The sequence below is a fragment of the Zingiber officinale genome, chromosome 2A (assembly GCF_018446385.1).
Source record: "Zingiber officinale cultivar Zhangliang chromosome 2A, Zo_v1.1, whole genome shotgun sequence".
In the NCBI taxonomy this organism is placed as follows: Eukaryota; Viridiplantae; Streptophyta; class Magnoliopsida; order Zingiberales; family Zingiberaceae; genus Zingiber; species Zingiber officinale.
The window spans coordinates 167,744,683-167,764,297 of NC_055988.1; the positions used below are offsets into that span (position 1 = coordinate 167,744,683).

The window sequence follows — 19,615 nt, forward strand, 5'->3', positions numbered from 1 at the left end:
GTGGTGGATCAATCTCTTCTCCTCCAGTCCTCTGCTCCATCGCTCGAATCTCTCCTCGGATTAGATCCCCTTTTCGGTGAATTTATTTTTGCCCCTTTTGATGTTCTCGGCCAAGTTTTGCAATTGGAATGTTGTTCGTCAAAGATTCAGCATTAGGTGATGGTGTCTATTGAAAAATGTCAAACTTTGGAGTTAGATAGGAGAACGAAACTACAATGTCTCAGAAAGTAAGTTTATTCTCTTTTGGAATCGGAATGCAGGGATTCGAAAATGGTGCTATGGGTTTTTGGCTACGAGTCTCTGATTTGGAACCCTGGATTCAAGTTTGATGAGAACATTGTGTTGGAAATTTAAATGAGAAATTAAATCTAGATCATTGGATCAAGTTTGACAAATCTTGTCCATCCAATTTGAGAGACAAGTGCTCTTTGGATGTCTCAATCTTATTCATTGATTTCTAAAAATGGTATCTAATGAAAAGGTAGTGTGTCTCTTAGAAAAGAATGTGATCTATATCATCCAATTCAAAATGGATAGATGAGATATAGTTGAACTATAGGTTTTTATACCTCTTCATTTAGTATAAATAAGATCTCTCACATGCTCATTTTAATCACTCAATTCCTTTCAAACAAAGCAAACATTGCATTTCAATCGCTCAATTCCTTTCCAGCAAAGCAAACATTACATTTCATACTTGCATTGGAGAGTTTGAGAAGCTTCTTCGGTTCGGAGGTCTTGCGATTTGCAGTGCTGCTATCGCAAGATAAAGTCGTTGTATCTTGGGAGATGATAGTCGTGTTCCGTTAGCACTATGTACGAGGCAAATTCATTTTAAAGAGATAGAGTCTAACTCTAGCCTCGACTTTACCAAAGCGGTGTTATACCATCATTCTGCCCGCGCTCATATTGCACCACGACCACATACCAACAATTTTAAGACTAGTTTGTTCGTGCAATCTTAGTTGATTAATCATTGACGGCTCTTATTCCACCGGTGCATGGCGAGAAACCATATAAGTTTACAAGTATGGATTTCAAGAGATGGCAACAAAAGATATTATTTTACCTAACTACATTAAACCTTGTGAGGTTTATACGTAAAGATGCACCCTCCATATTTCAAGGCGAGACTGATAAAGATAAGAGGGTGGCATATGATGCTTGGGGGCATATTGATTTCTTATGTTGAAACTATATCCTCAATAACTTGGACAACACGTTATACAACGTGTATATTTCAATGACAACTGCAAAGGAGTTATAAGAATTTCTCGAAAGGAAGTACAAAACAGAAAATGTCGGACTAAAGAAATTCATCGTTGGAAAATTCTTAAACTTCAAGATGATTGATTCCAAAATTGTTACAACTCAAGTTCAAGAGTTGCAGTTGATCCTACATACTTTGTATGTCGAGGGCATGATAATGAATGAGTCCTTTCAAGTTGCCACAATAATCGAGAAACTTTCACCTTCGTGAAGAGAATTCAAAAATTATCTAAAGCACAAGCAAAAAGAGATGGGACTTGAGGATCTGATTATAAGACTGTGAATTGAAGAAGACAATCACAAACAATCAGAATCAATAAAAATACCTATATTTGCAAAGGCAAATATGATGGAACAAAACACTAACAAGAAAAAAAGTATCCCGACAAAGGGGCAGAGCCAAGGGAGGGACAAAAAGTTCCAAGGTGTTAGGGATCTTATGTCCGGATAAAAGGGGGGTTGAATAGACGTTGCCCCCAATTGATCGATTCTTTCTACAAAGTTAGTGCGCAAACGAAAATACAAATAAAGCAAGTAGAAAGTTAAACTAGAGAAAGGAAATGCAAATCATAACACGCTGATTTATGTGGTTCAAAGATTAGAGCTCCTACTCCACGACTGCCCGGAAGGTAGACGATCCCTATCCATCAGTGGATTAGTCCCCAGAAACTTTGGCTAATACAATCCTCCTTATCGGTGGAGAAACCTCACCACAACTCGACCAAGAACACACGGATTGCAACGTAGGCTTGGAGACTCTAATTAGACTTTAACCAAGTTTAATTTCGTCAACCAAGGTCTGTCATCCCAAGCTCTATTATATAGAGCTTAGGAAAAATAGTCAACCTAAAACTACCATTACCAGTCGACTGGTGTTAACACCAGTCAACTGGACTTTTGTGGAATTCAACCATTACAGCTCCAACAGCTCGATACCAGTCGACTGGTGTTAAGACCAGTCGATTGCTCCACTTCGGTTGAGAGAATAGAAGTATTATGTTCTCTCCAGCTTGACTGGCAGTGACTGATACATACACCAGTTGACTGGTACAACCCTAAACCTAGAGTTCCCCTTTCCGAGTACATTCCTCTCGCACTCGGACCTTTACGATTCACTTGACTTTTCTTCACATCTTTGACCTCTTGCCTTCAAGCCTACTTCCTTTGGCTCTCGTCCCTCGGATGCATCCAAGCCCTCGACTCGTCTCCAATGTCATCCTTTGCGTATGTCTCGAAGTTTCTTCCCTCTACCCTTGTCCTTGCTGCCTTGTCCACGGTCCCTCGGATGCTCCATCCTTCACGGACCCGAAGTCATAAAGTTGAGTCATATATGTATCATGCAAACCTGCACATTCATATACACGTATCAAATACAAGGGTGAATCTAACTTAAACTCTTTGTCCAAACACCAAAACACATGGTCACACGGACCATTGAGATTGCTCCAACACAAGGAACATGCTACAACTATGATAAAACGAATCACAAGGCCAAAGACTGTCGACGTCCAAAAAAAGTCACTCAAGTGCACATAACTAAAGACAAGTCAGTGCCAATATACTTGTTAGAATTAGGCCTGATTGCCATTGTATTTGAAGCTAACTTGGTGGACAATCAAAGGTAGTGGTGGGTTAATACTGGTGGCACACGACACATTTACTCTGATAAGGCACAATTTTCAACTTATACCCCTATTCATGGGAGAAAACTAATCATGGGTAATTCTGCAACTTCCAACATTGTTGGTCTTGGTAGAGTGGTACTAAAGATGACAAAGAAAATAAGGAAGTTTTATTTAAAATTTTCTTATTTGCCAAGACCAAGAATTCTAAAAGAGAGAGAGAGGGTGTCTTCATGAGAGACAACTCTATTCGATTTTCCTCTCTCTCTTCCTTGGTGGTGGCCGGCGCTAGTCCTTACTCTTCTCCTTTTCTCTTTTTCCTTGGTGGCCGGTGGCATCAACACTAGAGGGATTTTTGGTGGCCGGTTCTAGCTTGGAGAAGAAGGAGAGAAAGGAGGCTTGGCTCTTGCATCCCTTGGAGCTCATTGGTTGGTGGTTGAATCTTGCTAGAAGAAAGGAGGCTTGGTGGTTCTCATCTCGGTAGATTGTTGCCCACACAATGTCCGAGATAAGAAGAGGAATACGGTAGAAGATCAAGAGGTTATTGCTTACAAAGAAAGGTATAACTAGTAATTATTTTCACATCATACTAGTTTTCTTTGTATAAATTTCAAACACAAGAGGCTAGTGATTCTAGATATTCAGATTAGATATTCAAAGTTGTGTTTCTTTTGTTTTGTTTTTTCGAATTTGTGATTCGATTGTTCCTTTTGGTTAAACCTAGAGTTATATAAGGAAATTAAATATTAGGTTTCTTTAAAAGGCTTTGTCTAGGCGGTGGTGGATGATCTCATACACAAGAAGGTCTAGTGCCTCGCCATGCAGTCCTGGAAGCCAATTATAGAAATTAATATTTAATTGAATTTATAGCATAGGTGGATTTGGATCAATAATGTTAAGCATCGTTTGCGATCAAAGTCTAAACCATTATGAACAGATAAGTTAAATTTGGAATCAATAATGTTAAGTTTCGTTTGCAATTTCGAATTTAATTTCTAAAGAACACAATAGGTTGTTAAGAAAGGTTCAGGACTTGTATAAAATTTTTGTACAGTGGAACCGATACGATCTTCCTAGGACCAACCAATAGAGGCGACAAGAGTTTCTCAGGAGATTGCCGATCTTCTGAGGGTTAGCAGCATTGGGGTTGGTGGCAACATCAGCAAGGTGACGGATGTGTTGGTGCAGTTTGCACTAACGATCTAACTCAGATTTTGATGAATAACAAGTAAGTTAAGTTAGGTTTTGTTGTGATCTAACCACTTGATTAAGTGTACAGGAGAAGTCTAGATAGGTCGACAGGTTGATCAAATATCTGGCAGGAAATTCAGCTAGATAACAGGTCCACCGGATAGCTGGTACGAAGTCCAAATAGGTCAAGGGGCTGACCGGATATCTGGCGAGAAGTCTATTGAGTTTGCAAGATTGCAAACATAGTCCCATATTGAAAATACATGGGAAATATCATGAGTTTATAAGAAAAAAATATCTTCATTGGCATGAGACATTTTGGGTAGAGCCCAAGAGTCATGAGGGCTTAGGCCCAAAGTGAACAATATCATGTCATTGTGGAGATATTTAAATCCCTTTTGGTCCTATAATTGGTATCATAGCGAGATCGCTCTTCACCGGACTAACCTCCGGAAGAAGCACGAGTCGATCCAAGATCGAACCATGTGGATGAAACCTTGAACGAATTAGGAGAGGCCCTGAGCAGGTCAGTGACCCGATGCTTAAGAGAATCCTAAGCAGGTCAAGAGTGACCCGATGCTTGAGGGCAGGTCAAGAGTGACCTGATACTTAAGGGAGATCTTGTGGTCCTTTGTTTAAGGGGGGATTGTTGGGTTTGCAAGGTTGCAAACATAGTCTCACATTGAAAATATATGGATTTATAAGAAAAATATATCTCCATTGGCATGAGGCCTTTTGGGTAGAGCCCAAGAGTAAAACCTTGAAAGCTTAGGCCAAAGTAGACAATATCATGTCATTGTGGAGATATTTAAATCTCTTTTGGAACTATAAAGTCTAGCTAGGTCAACAGACCGATAAGATAGTTAGCATGAAATCCAGACAAGTCGACGGGTTGATCGGATGTTTGGTAAATTAAGGTAAGTCACTGAAAGAGAGTGACTAAGTAAAGACGCATCCCAGTTGAGGGAATATTAGGCGTCGGTCCAGTTTAGGTCCATTTGGGGTTCGTAAACTGAGACCTTGACTAGTTCATAGTCTTGGGAGGACAGGAACTGATTACCACTTTTTATTATTAATTATTCTCCTAATACTTGTGTTGCAGATTATTTGGACTAACATTATCTTGCATAAAAAAAGAGCAAAATTGTCTTCGGATGAACAGTGTCCGAAGGCGCCTTCGTACTGTTCATAGAAGGCGCCTTCCATGGCTATAGAAGGTGCCTTCCCCAGGATAAATTTTTGACTTCACCGTGGATGAGTGTCGAGCTGTTCGGGATCAAGTTTCATCGGTTGGAGGCGCCTTCCACACCTATGGAAGGCGCCTTCCATGCCTTATACAAGTGGGTCTCGAGAAGGCTTCAACATAGAACAGATATACGAACTACGACACATTCGATTGGGCTTCCGACTGTTTCTGCTTCCTGCTGCAATTCTAGAAAGTCTGTCTACCTTCAAACTACACTTTCGGGACCTTCGATTATCTCCGGCAGACCAACAACAACACACAAACTCTCCAACTTGTTGGTTACCTGTTATTAGTGTTGCATTTTTTTCTACTCCTTTAAAAGGGAAGTGTAGGTTGTTATACTATCCATATTCTTGTACTCGATTCCCTCTTCCGGAGGTATCGGAAGTGGCTGATAGTGAAATTACCCATCGATAGATCTGCGAGACCTGGGTCTTGGAGTAGGAGTCGCCAAAGCTCCGAATCAAGTAAACCACTTGTGTTTTTTTGGTGTTGTTTGTTTCTTTTCTACTATGTTCATATACTTTAAATTTTAAAAAGATAAGAAGAGTTTCTGAAAATCACGTGATTCACTCCCCTCTCACGTATATATCGGTCCAATAAGATGGAGGTTTGACACTTCGGCGATACAAAACATAGAACGATTTTTATTTCCCATATAGCCCTATTTAATCCGTTGGATTTTGAAAGAATCTCATCCATTGGATTGATAAGAGGAGACCAATCTCAACCATTATTTAAATTCTATCTTTATAATTTCTTAAGTTTGGAAGATAATATTTAAATGAGCCTCTTAACAAACACGTTCCTGAGCCTCTTAACAAATACATTCGCGAGCTCATGAACCAAATACTGTTAAACTTGAGCTCTGCTCGATAATATTTTCGAGCTCGAAATCAGGCTCGAGCTCGACTCATTAACTTAATCGAACGAACTCGAACGAACATTTTATTGAACCGAGACCCGAATAACTCACGAGCAGCTTGACTCGTTTACACCCCTAGTCATCAATAGAAAAATAAATTCCGTCATGCAAAACCATACTTGAGAATTGGTGAATATTCCACCTAAAATTTAGCTTTTAAGATGTAAATAATGGATCAAAAAAAGAGAAATATAAAGCTGATGGAACTATTAAAAATACAAGGTAAGACTAGTGGCAAAGAGATTCAAACAAAAGGAAGGAATTGATTTCTTTGATACATATTCACCAGTAATAAGGATCACATCCATTCGAGTAATGATTGCTATTGCTGCAATACATAACCTTAAGATACATCAAATGAATATGAAAATAACTTTTTTAAATGGTGAATTAGAAGAAGAAATATATATGGAGCAATCTGAAGAGTTTGTGGCTCTAAGATAAGAAAATAAGGTGTGTATACTCGTGAAGTCATTATATGGGCTAAAACAAGCACCAAAACAATGGCACGAGAAATTTGACAAAACTATGATGTCAAATGGATTTAAAATAAATGAGTGTGATAAATGCATATATAGCAATGGCACACCTGACCCGTTTGCCATTATCTATCTATATGTAGATGATATGCTCATCATGACAACTAATCATGATATAATTATGACTACTAAGAAGATGTTGACTAAAAATTTTGATATGAAAGATATGTGTATAGAGGACGTTATACTCGGGATTAAGATCGATAAGACATTAGATTGAATTATCCTTTCACAGTCTCATTATATTGAGACAATACTAAGGACATTTAATGTTATGATTTTTCCCCTAAAAAATACCGACGAACTTAAGCTTGCACTTGGCTAAGAATCATGGTGAACTTGTATCCTAATTAAAATATTTGAGGATAATTGGTAGTTTGATGTGTATCACTAACTGTACACATTCGGATATTGCATATGCAGTCAACAAATTAAGTAGATTTTCAAGTAATCCAAATGATGACCATTGAAAGGCATTAATAAGAGTCCTTAAATATTTAAGATACACTTTAGAGCATGAATTACATTATACGAGATATTCAGCGGTACTAAAAGGCTATTGTAATGCAAATTGGATATCTGATACAAAATACTCTAAATATACCCGTGGATATGTATTTACCATTGGTGGTGGAGTAGTGTCATGGAAATTCATGAAATAAACTTACATACCTCGATCAACTATGGAATCATAGTTTATAGCCTTAGATAAAGCAGCAGAAGAAGCTAAATGGATTCGTAACCTTTTAAAAGATATCCTATGCTGGGGACAACTAGTGTCTACCGTGATGATACATTGTGATAATCAATCGACAATTGCAAGGGCACAAAATATCTTATATAATAGTAAGTCACAACATATTCGTCGACGACATGATATCATTAGACAGTTGATCTTTAACGGAGTTATCTATGTCAATTATGTTAAATCGAAATATAACTTAGCAGATCCGTTTACAAAGGTTTGAATATATATCAAATATACTACACATAAAGAGAAATGAGATTAAAAATCTACAAACAAGAATATTCATAATGGTAACCCAACCTTGTTGATCGGAGATCCCAAGATCTTGGTTCAATTGGACAACGAAATTATGAAAGTTCGTGTGAGCATTTGGACTAGTTCCCCTCTCATTCCTAGGATAGAAAAGTGCTACCTACGATATATAGTGAAGTTATAAACTTTTAATGACTCCTATACTTGAAAAAATAGAGTATGATAGAATACTCTTTATAGGAGGTCACCTATATAAGTATAAAGATGGGTCGTCTCAATGGAATAATTATGAATCCAAGATATTGTCCGTGGCCAAAATAGATAAAACAGTGAGAACTATAAAAAAGTGAGAAATATTATTGTATATGTATCATTGTCTTGGTTTATATGAATTGCTAAGTAGTTCAAGATATCACGTTCACTAAGCAACCTAGTAAATCCGATGATACTTTACTACGGAAGGTTCAAAGCCATAAACTACCTCTTCTGATGCAATAATCTTTCGATTGAACTCTCCTTAGATGATAATATGCATGTATCAATTTCCATTCATGTAGGGGATTGTTAAAAATTTAAATGAGAAATTAAATTTAGATCATTGAATCAAGATTGACAAATCTTGTTCATCCAATTTAAAAGGTTTAAGTACCCTTTGGATGACTTAATCTCATTCATTGATTTCTAAAGGGTGACATCTAATGAAGAGGTAGCGTGTCTCTTTGAAAGTGATATGATCTACATCATCCAATTCAAAATGGATGGATGTGATCTAATTGAACTAAGAGGTTATTATACCCCTTCTTATAAATAAGATCCCTCACATCCTCATTTCAATCACTTAATTTCTTTCAAGCAAAGAAAGTATTGCATTCCATACTTGTATTGGAGAGTTCAAAAAGCTTCTTCAGTTTGGAGATCTTGCGATTTGCAGTGTTGTTATCACAAGATAAAGTCGTTGTATCTTAGAAGACGATTACGATATTCTGTGAGCATCGTGTGTGGATAAAATTCGTCTTAAAGAGATAGAGTCTAACTCTAGCCTTGACTTTGCCAAAGCGGTGTTAGACACCATTCTACTCGCGTTCAGATTGTACCACAACCAGATACCAATAGATTGTTGGTTTCATCAAGGATTACAGGCATGTTTTCGATCTAAGTATGGATGCAGCTGATTTTCTATGATCCTGAGATAAGGTTTTTGTTGGATTTAGAGCGCAGCAGAATACATAGATTAAAATTAAATTTTCTCTTGAATCATGGATCTATTTGTGGTACATATAGTTTTAAACAAAATAACATAAAAACATACCTCAAGTTCTCGATAGACGTGAATGATATCACAAACAAATAAAAGTCCCACGTGTGATTCCTTTAGCGGTATCCATGCGTACTAGATCATGAGCTTGATATCATTCGTTAGGTACTAGCCTCTTGGATCGACAAAATCTTTTGGAAGCACTATCGATTCTTTTTGATGGAAGAAACAGAGAAGTTAAAAAGAGCTCATCCATCCAACTTTTCCAAGAGTGACTATTTATAGTCTCCAAGGAAGATGAAGAGTTAAAGTCTCCATTAATTCTTCATTTAAGTAGAATTATGTCCTCCATTAATTAGGAAGATGAAAAGTTATGACCTCCATTAATTCTTCAAGGAAGATGAAGAGCTAATGAGTCTTTAAATTTTCTAAGGATCATCATGATTGTATCTATCCAAAATCTCTACTCCCTATTATTTGAATCAAATAAAACCATATTTTATCTTGACTTGTATTAACTTTCAATATTTTAAAATTAATTAATAATCTAATTAATTCCTATTGATTATTTTTAGTATCCACTAAAATAATCAATTATATATAATGTTCATGTCTACGTATTATGTGTGCGACTCTCTAGATTTTATGCACGAAGACAGTGTAAATTCATACACAAACTAAGGGAACCATTTAGCGATAGTTTTTAGTCATCCAAAGTGATAAAATTAATATTAGTCTTAAACTATAAATCATCATGAACCGATTACTATATAATTCAATCTCTTCATCTAGCTTACATCCAAATTAATTTGGTATATTATGCATCATTATCAAATTAATTATTTTACTTGATTTCCAAGATAGACTTCTCTTGAATGATAAAATCATTTCTCCCATGACCATAGATTTCAAGTCAATATCTCTATCAAGCGACAAGGATGTTAACTCTTAATCCAAGATAGCGATGAATTCTTTATTGACTGAACATTATTCTTTCTACGCTTTACCATACACCCAACTATCATATTAATCACAATTTGATTAAAAACTGCTTTTAACAACATCAAAATACATAACTCCACACGTAGAATAAATGAAAATTTCAAGTCAAAAAATCAGTTACACTCATTTATAAGAGGAATGATCAATGATATTTAACATGTGGTTTCCTCTTAAGCGGATTGTGTCCATTGTATCTCTAAACTTAAGATATCTCCAAGTACAACTTGGATATCTATCCCTCGATTTATTTCGACCTAGTCATACTCAGCGCCGATCTAAATATCTATTTTCTCTCTAGATATCTATTCGATCAAAGACTATTTTAAGATTAATATGCTCATTAATTCATGAAACTTTATCATTAATAGTATACGTACAGAAAAATAAATAATTAACGATAAATATTTACCTTTATAAAAAAATTATGCACAAAATATATAAGAAGTGTCTTGGCACATAAATGCATACAGTAACAGTTTTGACTTTGGCCTACCTTCTCCCAACTTGCATTGACCGCAGGGGTACATTGGAGAAGCCTGCGAGAACTTGCACTTTGGAACCCATGGAAGGAGCCATTTGTTGGATATATGTGAATGCAGAAGATGTGGAAAGGAAATAAGTTTTATTGTGAATGAGACTTTAGTCTCACATTGAGAGTTTCATGGCATATTTGTTTGATTTACACATATATTGATGATGTAAATAAATGTATAGGGATAGACTCTCTCTCACGTGTGGATGCACAGGGGATGCAAATCTAAGGCTCGGATTGAAAGTTGAATCGTGTGCGAGTACGACTTGCACAAACCGAATGTCGAACTAGTCAGGGCAGAATGTAAACAACCGACTAAAATGTTGGCATTTCACAGACAAAAAAAAACTGAAGCTCTCCGTCTACGTTCTCCCTCCTCTTTTGTCATGAATCTCTTGATTGACAGTGTACCCGTGATAGGTGTTTAATTCGCCATTTTTAACAACTTTATTATGCTGAATCTCTATAAATTCTTTTCAAATTGTTAAATCTATATCAGTGGGGTACTATCTATTGCACTGAATCAAGTTAATTCGTGTGCGAGTATGATCTATATGGGCTGAATACCTAACAACTTTATTATGCTGAATCTTTACAATTTTTTTTTCAAATTGTTGAATCTATATCAGTGAGTTCTGCTTATTGTATTGTGTGAGAGGAGACATGGAAAAGGAAATAGCAGCAATGAAGGTAGAATTAAACCATTTTCCATGATTTTTTTTTTTGGATCTTCTGAAGTTTTGCCTTACTTTTCATTATTTGGAGAGAAGAGAATGCGAGTATGATACCAAAACTTGCTTGGATTTTTACAGAGTAAGATCATTATCATATTTATTTAGCTTAATTTATGAAAAAAACTCTTTTTCCTCTCCAATCCCACCATATGGAATACAATGTTAAGGAAGGAGTGACATTTTGAAACAGATGGACAATTTAAAAAAAATTTAATCAGATTGGGTAATATTGAGCTTAAGGTGATCGATCTACTCCCACAAAAATTTTTTACCGACCACCAGAATGAATCAGAAAACATTTATAACAGATAATCCAGGAGCCCAACATCCTTTAGTTGCGTGCTCTATTTGAAAGAAAAATTCCTATAAATTCATGATAACTAAGACTCGAATCATAAATACCTAGATGATAATTTGAATATCTACCACTACACCATAGCCCCGGAGAACATATGGACAATAGGGAGAGACTCAGGCTACTGGTCAAACAATCTTAAAATCACACAATGTTAGGTAAACCATTAACTATATTTGAAATGCCCAAATTACCCCTCCTTGTCATACATTTTATGCACTACCATATTACATTAATGAGGGCATTATTATAATTATGAGAAGATGAAGCATATTCTCCAGTGCCTCCATAGCATCGTCTATGGCCTTTAACCCTTTGCTTTCTATTTTTTCAAATCATTTTATTTCCTTCTCTACGCGACGCCGCTTTGGAGCGCATCAAGCGAAGAAGAAGAAGAAGAAGAAGAAGAAGACTGGTGGTGACGGTGGAATGAAGCGGAGCGCGTCGGAGTTGGTCCTGGAGGCGTTATTTCATCACCACGGCGACGATCGGAGCTCCCCTTCGCTTTCCCTGGAGGAGCTACTCCTCCCCGCCGCCATGGGTTTCGGCTGGGTGAGTTGATTTACTCTCTTTCTCTCTCTTTGATGGATCCGCAATTTTACGAGATTTCGCCCATCGGAGCTGATTCGATCGATCCCGCCGTTGCCTCTTTTTGGTGTGAAACGAAGCCGGATGGGATGGCCGGACCAGACTTGGTCTCAGAATCCGACGGCCAAACACATACAGATGGAATCACAGTCGCTGATTTTTGGTATTCGTGCTTTGATCCTTTGTTTATCTCCATCGCTCTCATTGGTTCCTCTTGCCATTCTTTTTTCTCCATGATGGAAATCTCTGCGGAACACTCTTACTCTGTAGCTCATCTTGAGTTTACAAAATATGATGGTAGAAAAACTGCATCATTGATTGGAAAAACATTGTAGTCCTGCGAGTGACATCTGAGAGAGTAAGAACAGTAAGAAGAAAATGAATGTTTTAAATCGAATTACATTATTCAAATCTCAGCAATTAAATTTTTAATTTTTATATTTTATCTTTGGAATATTGTTCCAAAATTTGGTTAACTATAATAGCAACTTGAATTGAGATTTATGTAATCTTCATTTGTTTCATCAGATTCTCAAGTTTGCAATCAAAGAAAGTCATCAGAATAGGAAATATTATGTCTGGAACCAATTATGAAATAGTATTTTAAGTGCATTTGTTAACATTTCTACTTCAACAGTGTTCTGTCAAGAAGCTTCAATTACCATCTTCCTTTTTTTTCCTCGTCTTTTACTACTTAACTGTTTTCTAGTCAAAATCCTGTAGGCAATCTTCAGGTGAAATTTGTCTACATGCTTTATGTTACGCAACAATTCTTTTAGATAAATAGTCAAAGGCTCAATGTCTAAGCAATTGTTTGGAATAAGTGTTAGCAAATGAGTTTTAGTTTGTAGCATTTTAAGATACACATATCAAGTTTCTATTCTTCTTCCTTTCCATTTTACTCACCTCAATTATGCACATGCTTATCGAAAAAGATTATAAGAAAATCCACCTGTTGATAGCGTACTCCCTCAGCATTATAACATCTGAAATACTTTCTTCTGTGTTTTATTCCTATTTTAGCTGGGACACCAATTTCATGTCATAAGGCTGCAAAAACAAATCAAATTCTTGGAGGAGCAAGCGGATCTGAACAACCAGGTGATGAATCTTTAGAAATAGAGTGTGGCACATGTGAACAAAGAGCAAATGTTATATAGATTGGTTTATTTGAAAGCCATTTTTTGTTTTCGTCATCTTCGAAATAAGTTTAGTTAGTTACCTTGCTACAACATAACTTGGCTCTCCATTTGCCATCTTGAATCATATCATTCTTATAAGCTCAACTAACGTACATTCTTCTTTCTAAACTTGCATTTGTCGTTGTATCAACTGCTTGAAGCTTTAGAAATAGTGTGGCCCAAGTGAACAAAGTGCAAATGTCATTGATTGGTTTATTTGAATGCCATTTTTTGTTTTCATCATCTTCAAAATAAGTTCAGTTAGTTGCCTCGCTACAATATAACTTGGCTTTCCACTTGCCATCTTGAGTCAGATCATTCTTATGAGCTCAACTAATGTACATTCTTCTTTCTAAACTTGCATTTACCATCATATCAACTGCTTGAATCTTAGAAATAGTGTGTGGCCCAAGTGAACAAAGTGCAAATGTTATATAGATTGGTTTATTTGAAAGTCATTTTTGTTTTCATTATCTTCGAAATAAGTTCAGTTAGTTGCCTTGCTACAACAAAACTTGGCTTTTTTACTTGCCTTATTGAATCATATCATTCTTATGAGCTCAAGTAATGTACATTCTTCTTTCTAAACTTGCACTTATCGTCGTATCAACTGCTTGAATCTTTAGAAACAGTGTGCTCCATGTGAACAAAGTGCAAATGTTATATAGTTTGGTTAATTCGAAAGCCATTTTTCATTTCGTCATCTTCGAAATACTTTCAGGTAGTTTGCCTTGCTACAACATAACTTGTTCTTGCATCATATCATTCTTATTCACAAAACAGAAACAAGGTAATTCATTCTATGAGCTCAACTAATGTACACTCTTCTTTCTAAATTTGTACTTATTGTCGTATCAGCTGCTTGATATCTAGCTAGCAATGTTCAGTGAGGAACTATTTTTTATCAAGATGTCCTTATGGTTTTGTTGTTGCTATTTAGGATGGTGTGACCGACACCGACGATCAAGAAAGAAAAAGCGAGCCCATGTTGCTGATCTTTGGTTGATAACTAGCTCTACCTGAAAATGGTGAGCTTTGCCTTGCACCTCTCAGACTTTAGTTGCAGAAATTTATTTTCATGATTTAGGCTCTTAAGCTTCTAGTGGGAACTATAATAATATAAAATGATTCATAATGTGTTTGGTTTGGCTTACAGATGTGTAGATGCACGGTCCAGATTGGTTTGCTTTGCCTCACATTGAAGGAGATGTATGGACGAGCGAAAGCGACACAGTCCAGATCCGCGCCACGCGTCTCAATTAGGACCATCCGCTCCGTCCGTTACGGGCGGGCCAACCCGCGTTTCGGTCAGGAGGAGAGACTCATTGTTGCCATGCGATCTACGCTCTGCGACGACCAACGGCGAGGATGCTGCCCGAGTCGATGCGGGGTAGGTCTCCTCGCCTTTAAGAGGCCTCGCACCGCTGCCCTTTCCTCCTCGCACCAGGCGAAGAGATTGGCTTCGTTTCGCGTCTCGAAACCCTCGACGTTTTGATTCCTCCTCCTTTCTCCTCCTCCCCCTCCGCCGTCTCTCTCCGGCCGGCGTCCGCCTCTCACCGGCGAGTCCTGCTTTATCCCCTTTTCCCATTTCTGATTATCGTAGATCCTCTCCGGTTAACAGAGGGAAGAGAGCTTGCCGGATCCCGCCCGATCTTAGGCCGATAATTGCCGGTTGATGGCGTCGGCGATTCTGGCGAGCAGTAATGAGCAGCACTGGCGAGAACCGAATGATTACATGAGGAAGAATCCCATTTCAAACCCTAACCCTAACCCTAGGTCCGTCCTTAATTTCTACGCCGGCGACCATGCGGCGGCGGCTCGATTCCACGCCATGGAGGGCGACGAGGCGATGCCGAACTGTTATGCTGCTCGGTCGGAAGACTCCTCTTCCTTAAATCGGAAGCTCGTCAGGGGTCTCAACAGCAGGGATCTCGTCGCTTCTGGAGCCAGCAGATACGCGTCTTTTCACATCTCGATGTTATCCAAGGCGGAGCGCAGGGAGCTGAAGCGCAGGCTGATATCGGAGCTCGACCAAGTGCGGAGCTTGAAGAGCCGGATCGAGTCAAGGGAGATCCAGTCCTCCGCCCGATCCGCCGGATTTAGCGCGTCGGGAATCTATTGTGGTGGCCGGGAGGTCACCTCCTCCGCTTCAATCCGCGATCCCATGATTTCGAAGCCTTCAGAGCTCTTCCTCAATTCTCACGGAGGTCTGAGGCTACAGGCGCAGTCAGCGGAATTAGGTAAGCTCCTCTCCTCCACAATGAAAAAGTGCGGCCAGATCTTGTCAAAGCTGATGAAGAACAAACAGAGCGGATGGTTCAACTCGCCTGTAGACGTTGATGGAATGGGCCTCCATGACTACTTCCAGATCATCAAGATGCCAATGGACCTGGGGACGGTGAAGAAGAAGCTCAACAAGGGGCTCTACCCTTCCCCGGCGGAGTTTGCAGCAGACATTCGATTGACCTTTAACAATGCCTTGCTGTACAATCCGCCAGGGCACGTGGTGCACAAGTTTGCCGAACAATTCCTCCTGCAATTTGAGGGGCTATTTGCACCGGCCTTCAACAAGTATGAGAATCAGCGGATTGCTCTGGAGCAGGAAATGCAGAAGTATCAATCTCCAGCCATGGAGATGATTGTCAGAAATGATCCACCACCACCCCCGGCATTGTCACAAGCGTCCCCAGTGCATGCACCGAGCTCACCCCCTGCTTTGAGCCCTTTGCTGGCGCCACCTCAACAGCTCACAAGGACCCCGGCGAAGCTCCCGAGACCCAAGGCGAAGGACCCCATTAAGAGGCCGATGACCCTTGCGGAGAAACAGAAGTTGAGCGAGGGGTTGCAGAGCCTGCCTCAGGATAAGATGCCCCAAGTCCTCAACATCGTGACCAAGCGAAACACTGCCACGTCGCAGAATGATGACGAGGTCGAACTCGACTTTGATACGATGGACGCGGACACGCTCTGGGAGCTCGATCGGTTCTTGTGCAACTTTAAGAAGACGGTCAACAAGATGAGGCGTCACGAGGCGATGGCAAAGGGGCTCATTCCTCCCCCAGCAACAGGCCAAGCCACCCAACCTCCTCTCCCGGCTACGGACGACGCTGGTGGCGACTACATGGTAACTAATCTGATTCATAGGCAGTGAATCCTACTCCGTCTCTCCGCATTATTGTCAATCGCAATCTTCTCATTCTGCAGTCACCGAAGGCGAAATTAACTACTGCAGAAGAGGAGATCGACATCGGCGATGACTTGCCGGCTACAAATTACCCGTCGGTGGAGATTGAGAAAAACGCGGGTTGTGACAGTGTCTCCGGTAGCTCCGACAGTGATTCTTCTTCTTCCAGCGGTATCTACCTAAACATAGAAAACAAAACAAATAAACTTATCAAGTGGCTATCTCTAATGCAATTATTTTTGTTTGCCGGATTGCAGATTCCGATTCTGACTCAACCGACAGTGATTCTGACAACAACGATGGACGATCTCCGAGGAATATGGAGCAACCGGAAGGTTAGACCGGGCGGAGTTGTGTTTTTCTTCTTCTCTGTTTTTTGTTGGAGTTTGACAGATAGATGACGATAGGATTTGGGTTATTGGTAGGGTAGCTTGTACCTTATTGTGTAGATATGACTCGTCTTAAAATGAGGAGAAATCTTCACTGAAGAAAGATCCTTATTGTTCGTTGACTTGCTGGGACCTTTTGGGTACGATGGATCATTGATTTTGAAAGAATCTGTCCGCCGCCGAATCCTTTTGAAAGATGTTTAAATGGGCAGGAATCTTGTCGGGGGCTCCCACTTTAAGACTTTGTAACCCAACTGTCTCACTCTTCTTAAAATGAGAAGAAACCTTCGCCAAAGAATAATTCAATAGAAACACTTGTATGATATGATTTGGCTTACATGAGAACATTAATCTTTATGAGTTGTTAAGAGATTCACAAATAATCAATTCTTTATGGTTTATGAATAAGCACAAGTAATCTCTAATGCTGGGCGGACGAAGAATGGAAAGGAATCAACTAAGGAAAAAAAAATCCACGGAGAAAAAAACAAAAGAGGAAAAAGAAAGTGGGGAAAAGGATCTCCAGAGCTAAAGTCCAGTCCCCTGACCAAATTGATCCGCGGCCGATAGAAGCGACAATCTCGGTGATGCCAGAGAGCGCCACGGCCAGGGGAAGGGTGTGCGAGCAAGGAAAAGCTTGAGATCGAGAGAGAGGGAGGGCTTGGTTGTTGCGATGTCAGAATCCGAGTCCCCGGAGTAATCGTTGGAAAGCTCATCTGATGACGAGGAAGTAGCAGCAGGGGTGGCATTATTGGCCTTGTTGCTGCGGTTCTCTGGAGGGCGAAGGAGAAGAGGGTGGCGCGGCGGAAGCGAGCAGTGCCGTCACGGATCTTGAGTTGAGGGAGAAAGAGCCCATGGCTGGCTACTGCGCCGGACAGAGTTGAGGGAGGGAGAGACAAGGAGTGAAATGTGTAATTCATCCTTCACGAAAAACTGTTTTTTACGGAAAACTTTTCTCAATTTTTTATCTCCATCAACAGGACATCAAAGATTTGGAAGAGGTTTGAGGGAAAAATTTTGAAGGAAAAAACTCCATTCGAGAAAGTTTGTGGATAGTGGAGGATAGAATATTAAAACTCCTTAAGAAAGCTCCATTGGAGAAAGTTTGTGCTCCTACGTAATATTTCATTGGAAAACATGAATCAGCTTTCTACTGCGCACCCATGAGATTTCTATGCGAGTTCCTATTATTCAGGGCGATATTGTAATTTCGAGGGTTCGAGGCTTTAAAATGGCGCTCGTGCATCGCCATCTCAAATTCCTCGTACAAAATCCCTCTTTCTTGATCCACCTCCTGATCCGTCTCCATTTCCGCCTGCATCGGTCGAGGTTGCTTCCTAGGTCGCCGATTGGAGGAGGAGGAGGAGGAGGAGGAGGATCGATCTCTGCTCCTCCAGTCCTCTGCTCCATCGCTCGAATCTCTCCTCGACTCAGATCCCCTTTTCGGTGAGTTTACTTTTGCCCCCTTTTGATGTTCTCGGCCTAGTTTTGCAATCGAGATATTGTTCGACGAAGATCGGCACTGGGCGATGTGTGCCTATTGAAAAATACCATCTTCGGAGTTAGATAGGAGATCGAAACTACAATGTGAGGGGGGGTGGGGTGGGGTGGGGTGGGAGTGCAGGGATTCGAAAATGGTGCTCTGGGTTTTTGTATACGGGTCTCTGATTTGAGTTCGTTGAGAAGATTATATGTTTGTTTTTGATCTAGGTATTGATGTAGCTGGTTTTCGCCTCTCCGATTCTTTTGCCATGATCATGAGAACAAGGTTTTGACTTTGGCCTACCTCCTTCCAGCTTGCATCGACCACGGCGTGAACCTGCACTTTGGCATCAATGGAAGGATCCATTTGCGTAAGTAGGCTCTGGGCAGTGCTTGTTTGATAAATTAGGTGTTTGATTCGCCACTTTTTAACATTTTATTATGCTGAATCTATAGAAATTCTTTTATGAATTGTTAAAAATCTATTTCAATGGGGTTCTTCTTATTGTGATACATGGAAAAGGAAATAGCAGCAATGAAGGTAGAATAAACCATTTTTTTTCTTCTAAAGATTTTTCACCATCACTTCTTATGGATCTTCTGAACTTTTGCCTTACTTTTCAGCATTTGGATAGAAGAGAAGGCAAGTATGATACCAAAACTTAATTGGACTTCAACTGAGTAAGCTCATTATTATATGTTTTTACCTTAGTTGATCAGGAAGGAAAGATTTCCGAAGCAGCTTTGGCAGGAGTCTTAGTGTAAGATATTTAAGGTACCTAACTTGTTGCAATATAAAAAACTCTCCAATTGACTAATTATGGTGAAGATTTTCAGATTCATATCGACAATGGACAAGGTAGTCAATAGGGTATTATTTCGGTCCAGCTCCATTTCGTTGAAATGGCAAGGTGAGATGCACTTCCTATAGCTATTTCCCTCGGTGATTAATCTGTATGCCTTTTTTTTTTTTTTTTGCACCATTTCAATTTATTTTCTCTTGACAAATAGCCACAGCCAATGGCGAAAACAACCTAGGTTAGGGCGGTAAATAAGGCAAATAGAGTTAAGCTTTATGGTATTCAAGTTTGTTGACAAGATAACCAAGCAAAGCTTAAAAT

The 19,615-nt window shown here is 39.4% G+C and overlaps 2 protein-coding genes across 6 annotated transcripts; both read left to right on the forward strand.

Annotated features, from left to right (window-relative positions):
• The first annotated feature begins 11,969 nt into the window (after positions 1 to 11,969).
• Positions 11,970 to 14,152, forward strand: LOC122043129. 3 transcript variants are annotated; one of them, XM_042603605.1, is made up of 3 exons: positions 11,970 to 12,222; positions 12,339 to 12,421; positions 13,282 to 13,413. In XM_042603605.1, exons 1-3 carry the CDS (start codon positions 11,971 to 11,973, stop codon positions 13,304 to 13,306), a joined length of 360 nt encoding a protein of 119 aa, XP_042459539.1. In that variant the 5' UTR covers position 11,970; the 3' UTR covers positions 13,307 to 13,413. The 3 variants fall into 3 exon arrangements, with proteins under 3 accessions (XP_042459539.1, XP_042459540.1, XP_042459538.1); XM_042603606.1 differs by lacking the exon at positions 12,339 to 12,421 and having other exon boundaries at positions 13,282 to 14,152; XM_042603604.1 differs by having other exon boundaries at positions 12,339 to 13,303.
• On the forward strand, positions 13,221 to 19,269 carry LOC122043126 (transcription factor GTE7-like). 3 transcript variants are annotated; one of them, XM_042603599.1, is made up of 7 exons: positions 13,221 to 13,359; positions 14,380 to 14,467; positions 14,596 to 16,563; positions 16,644 to 16,794; positions 16,881 to 16,958; positions 18,809 to 18,865; positions 19,207 to 19,269. In XM_042603599.1, exons 3-7 carry the CDS (start codon positions 15,115 to 15,117, stop codon positions 19,257 to 19,259), a joined length of 1,788 nt encoding a protein of 595 aa, XP_042459533.1. In that variant the 5' UTR covers positions 13,221 to 13,359; positions 14,380 to 14,467; positions 14,596 to 15,114; the 3' UTR covers positions 19,260 to 19,269. The 3 variants fall into 3 exon arrangements, with proteins under 3 accessions (XP_042459533.1, XP_042459535.1, XP_042459534.1); XM_042603601.1 differs by lacking the exons at positions 18,809 to 18,865; positions 19,207 to 19,269 and adding an exon at positions 17,049 to 17,335; XM_042603600.1 differs by lacking the exons at positions 18,809 to 18,865; positions 19,207 to 19,269 and adding an exon at positions 17,054 to 17,335.
• The last annotated feature ends 346 nt before the right edge of the window (positions 19,270 to 19,615 follow it).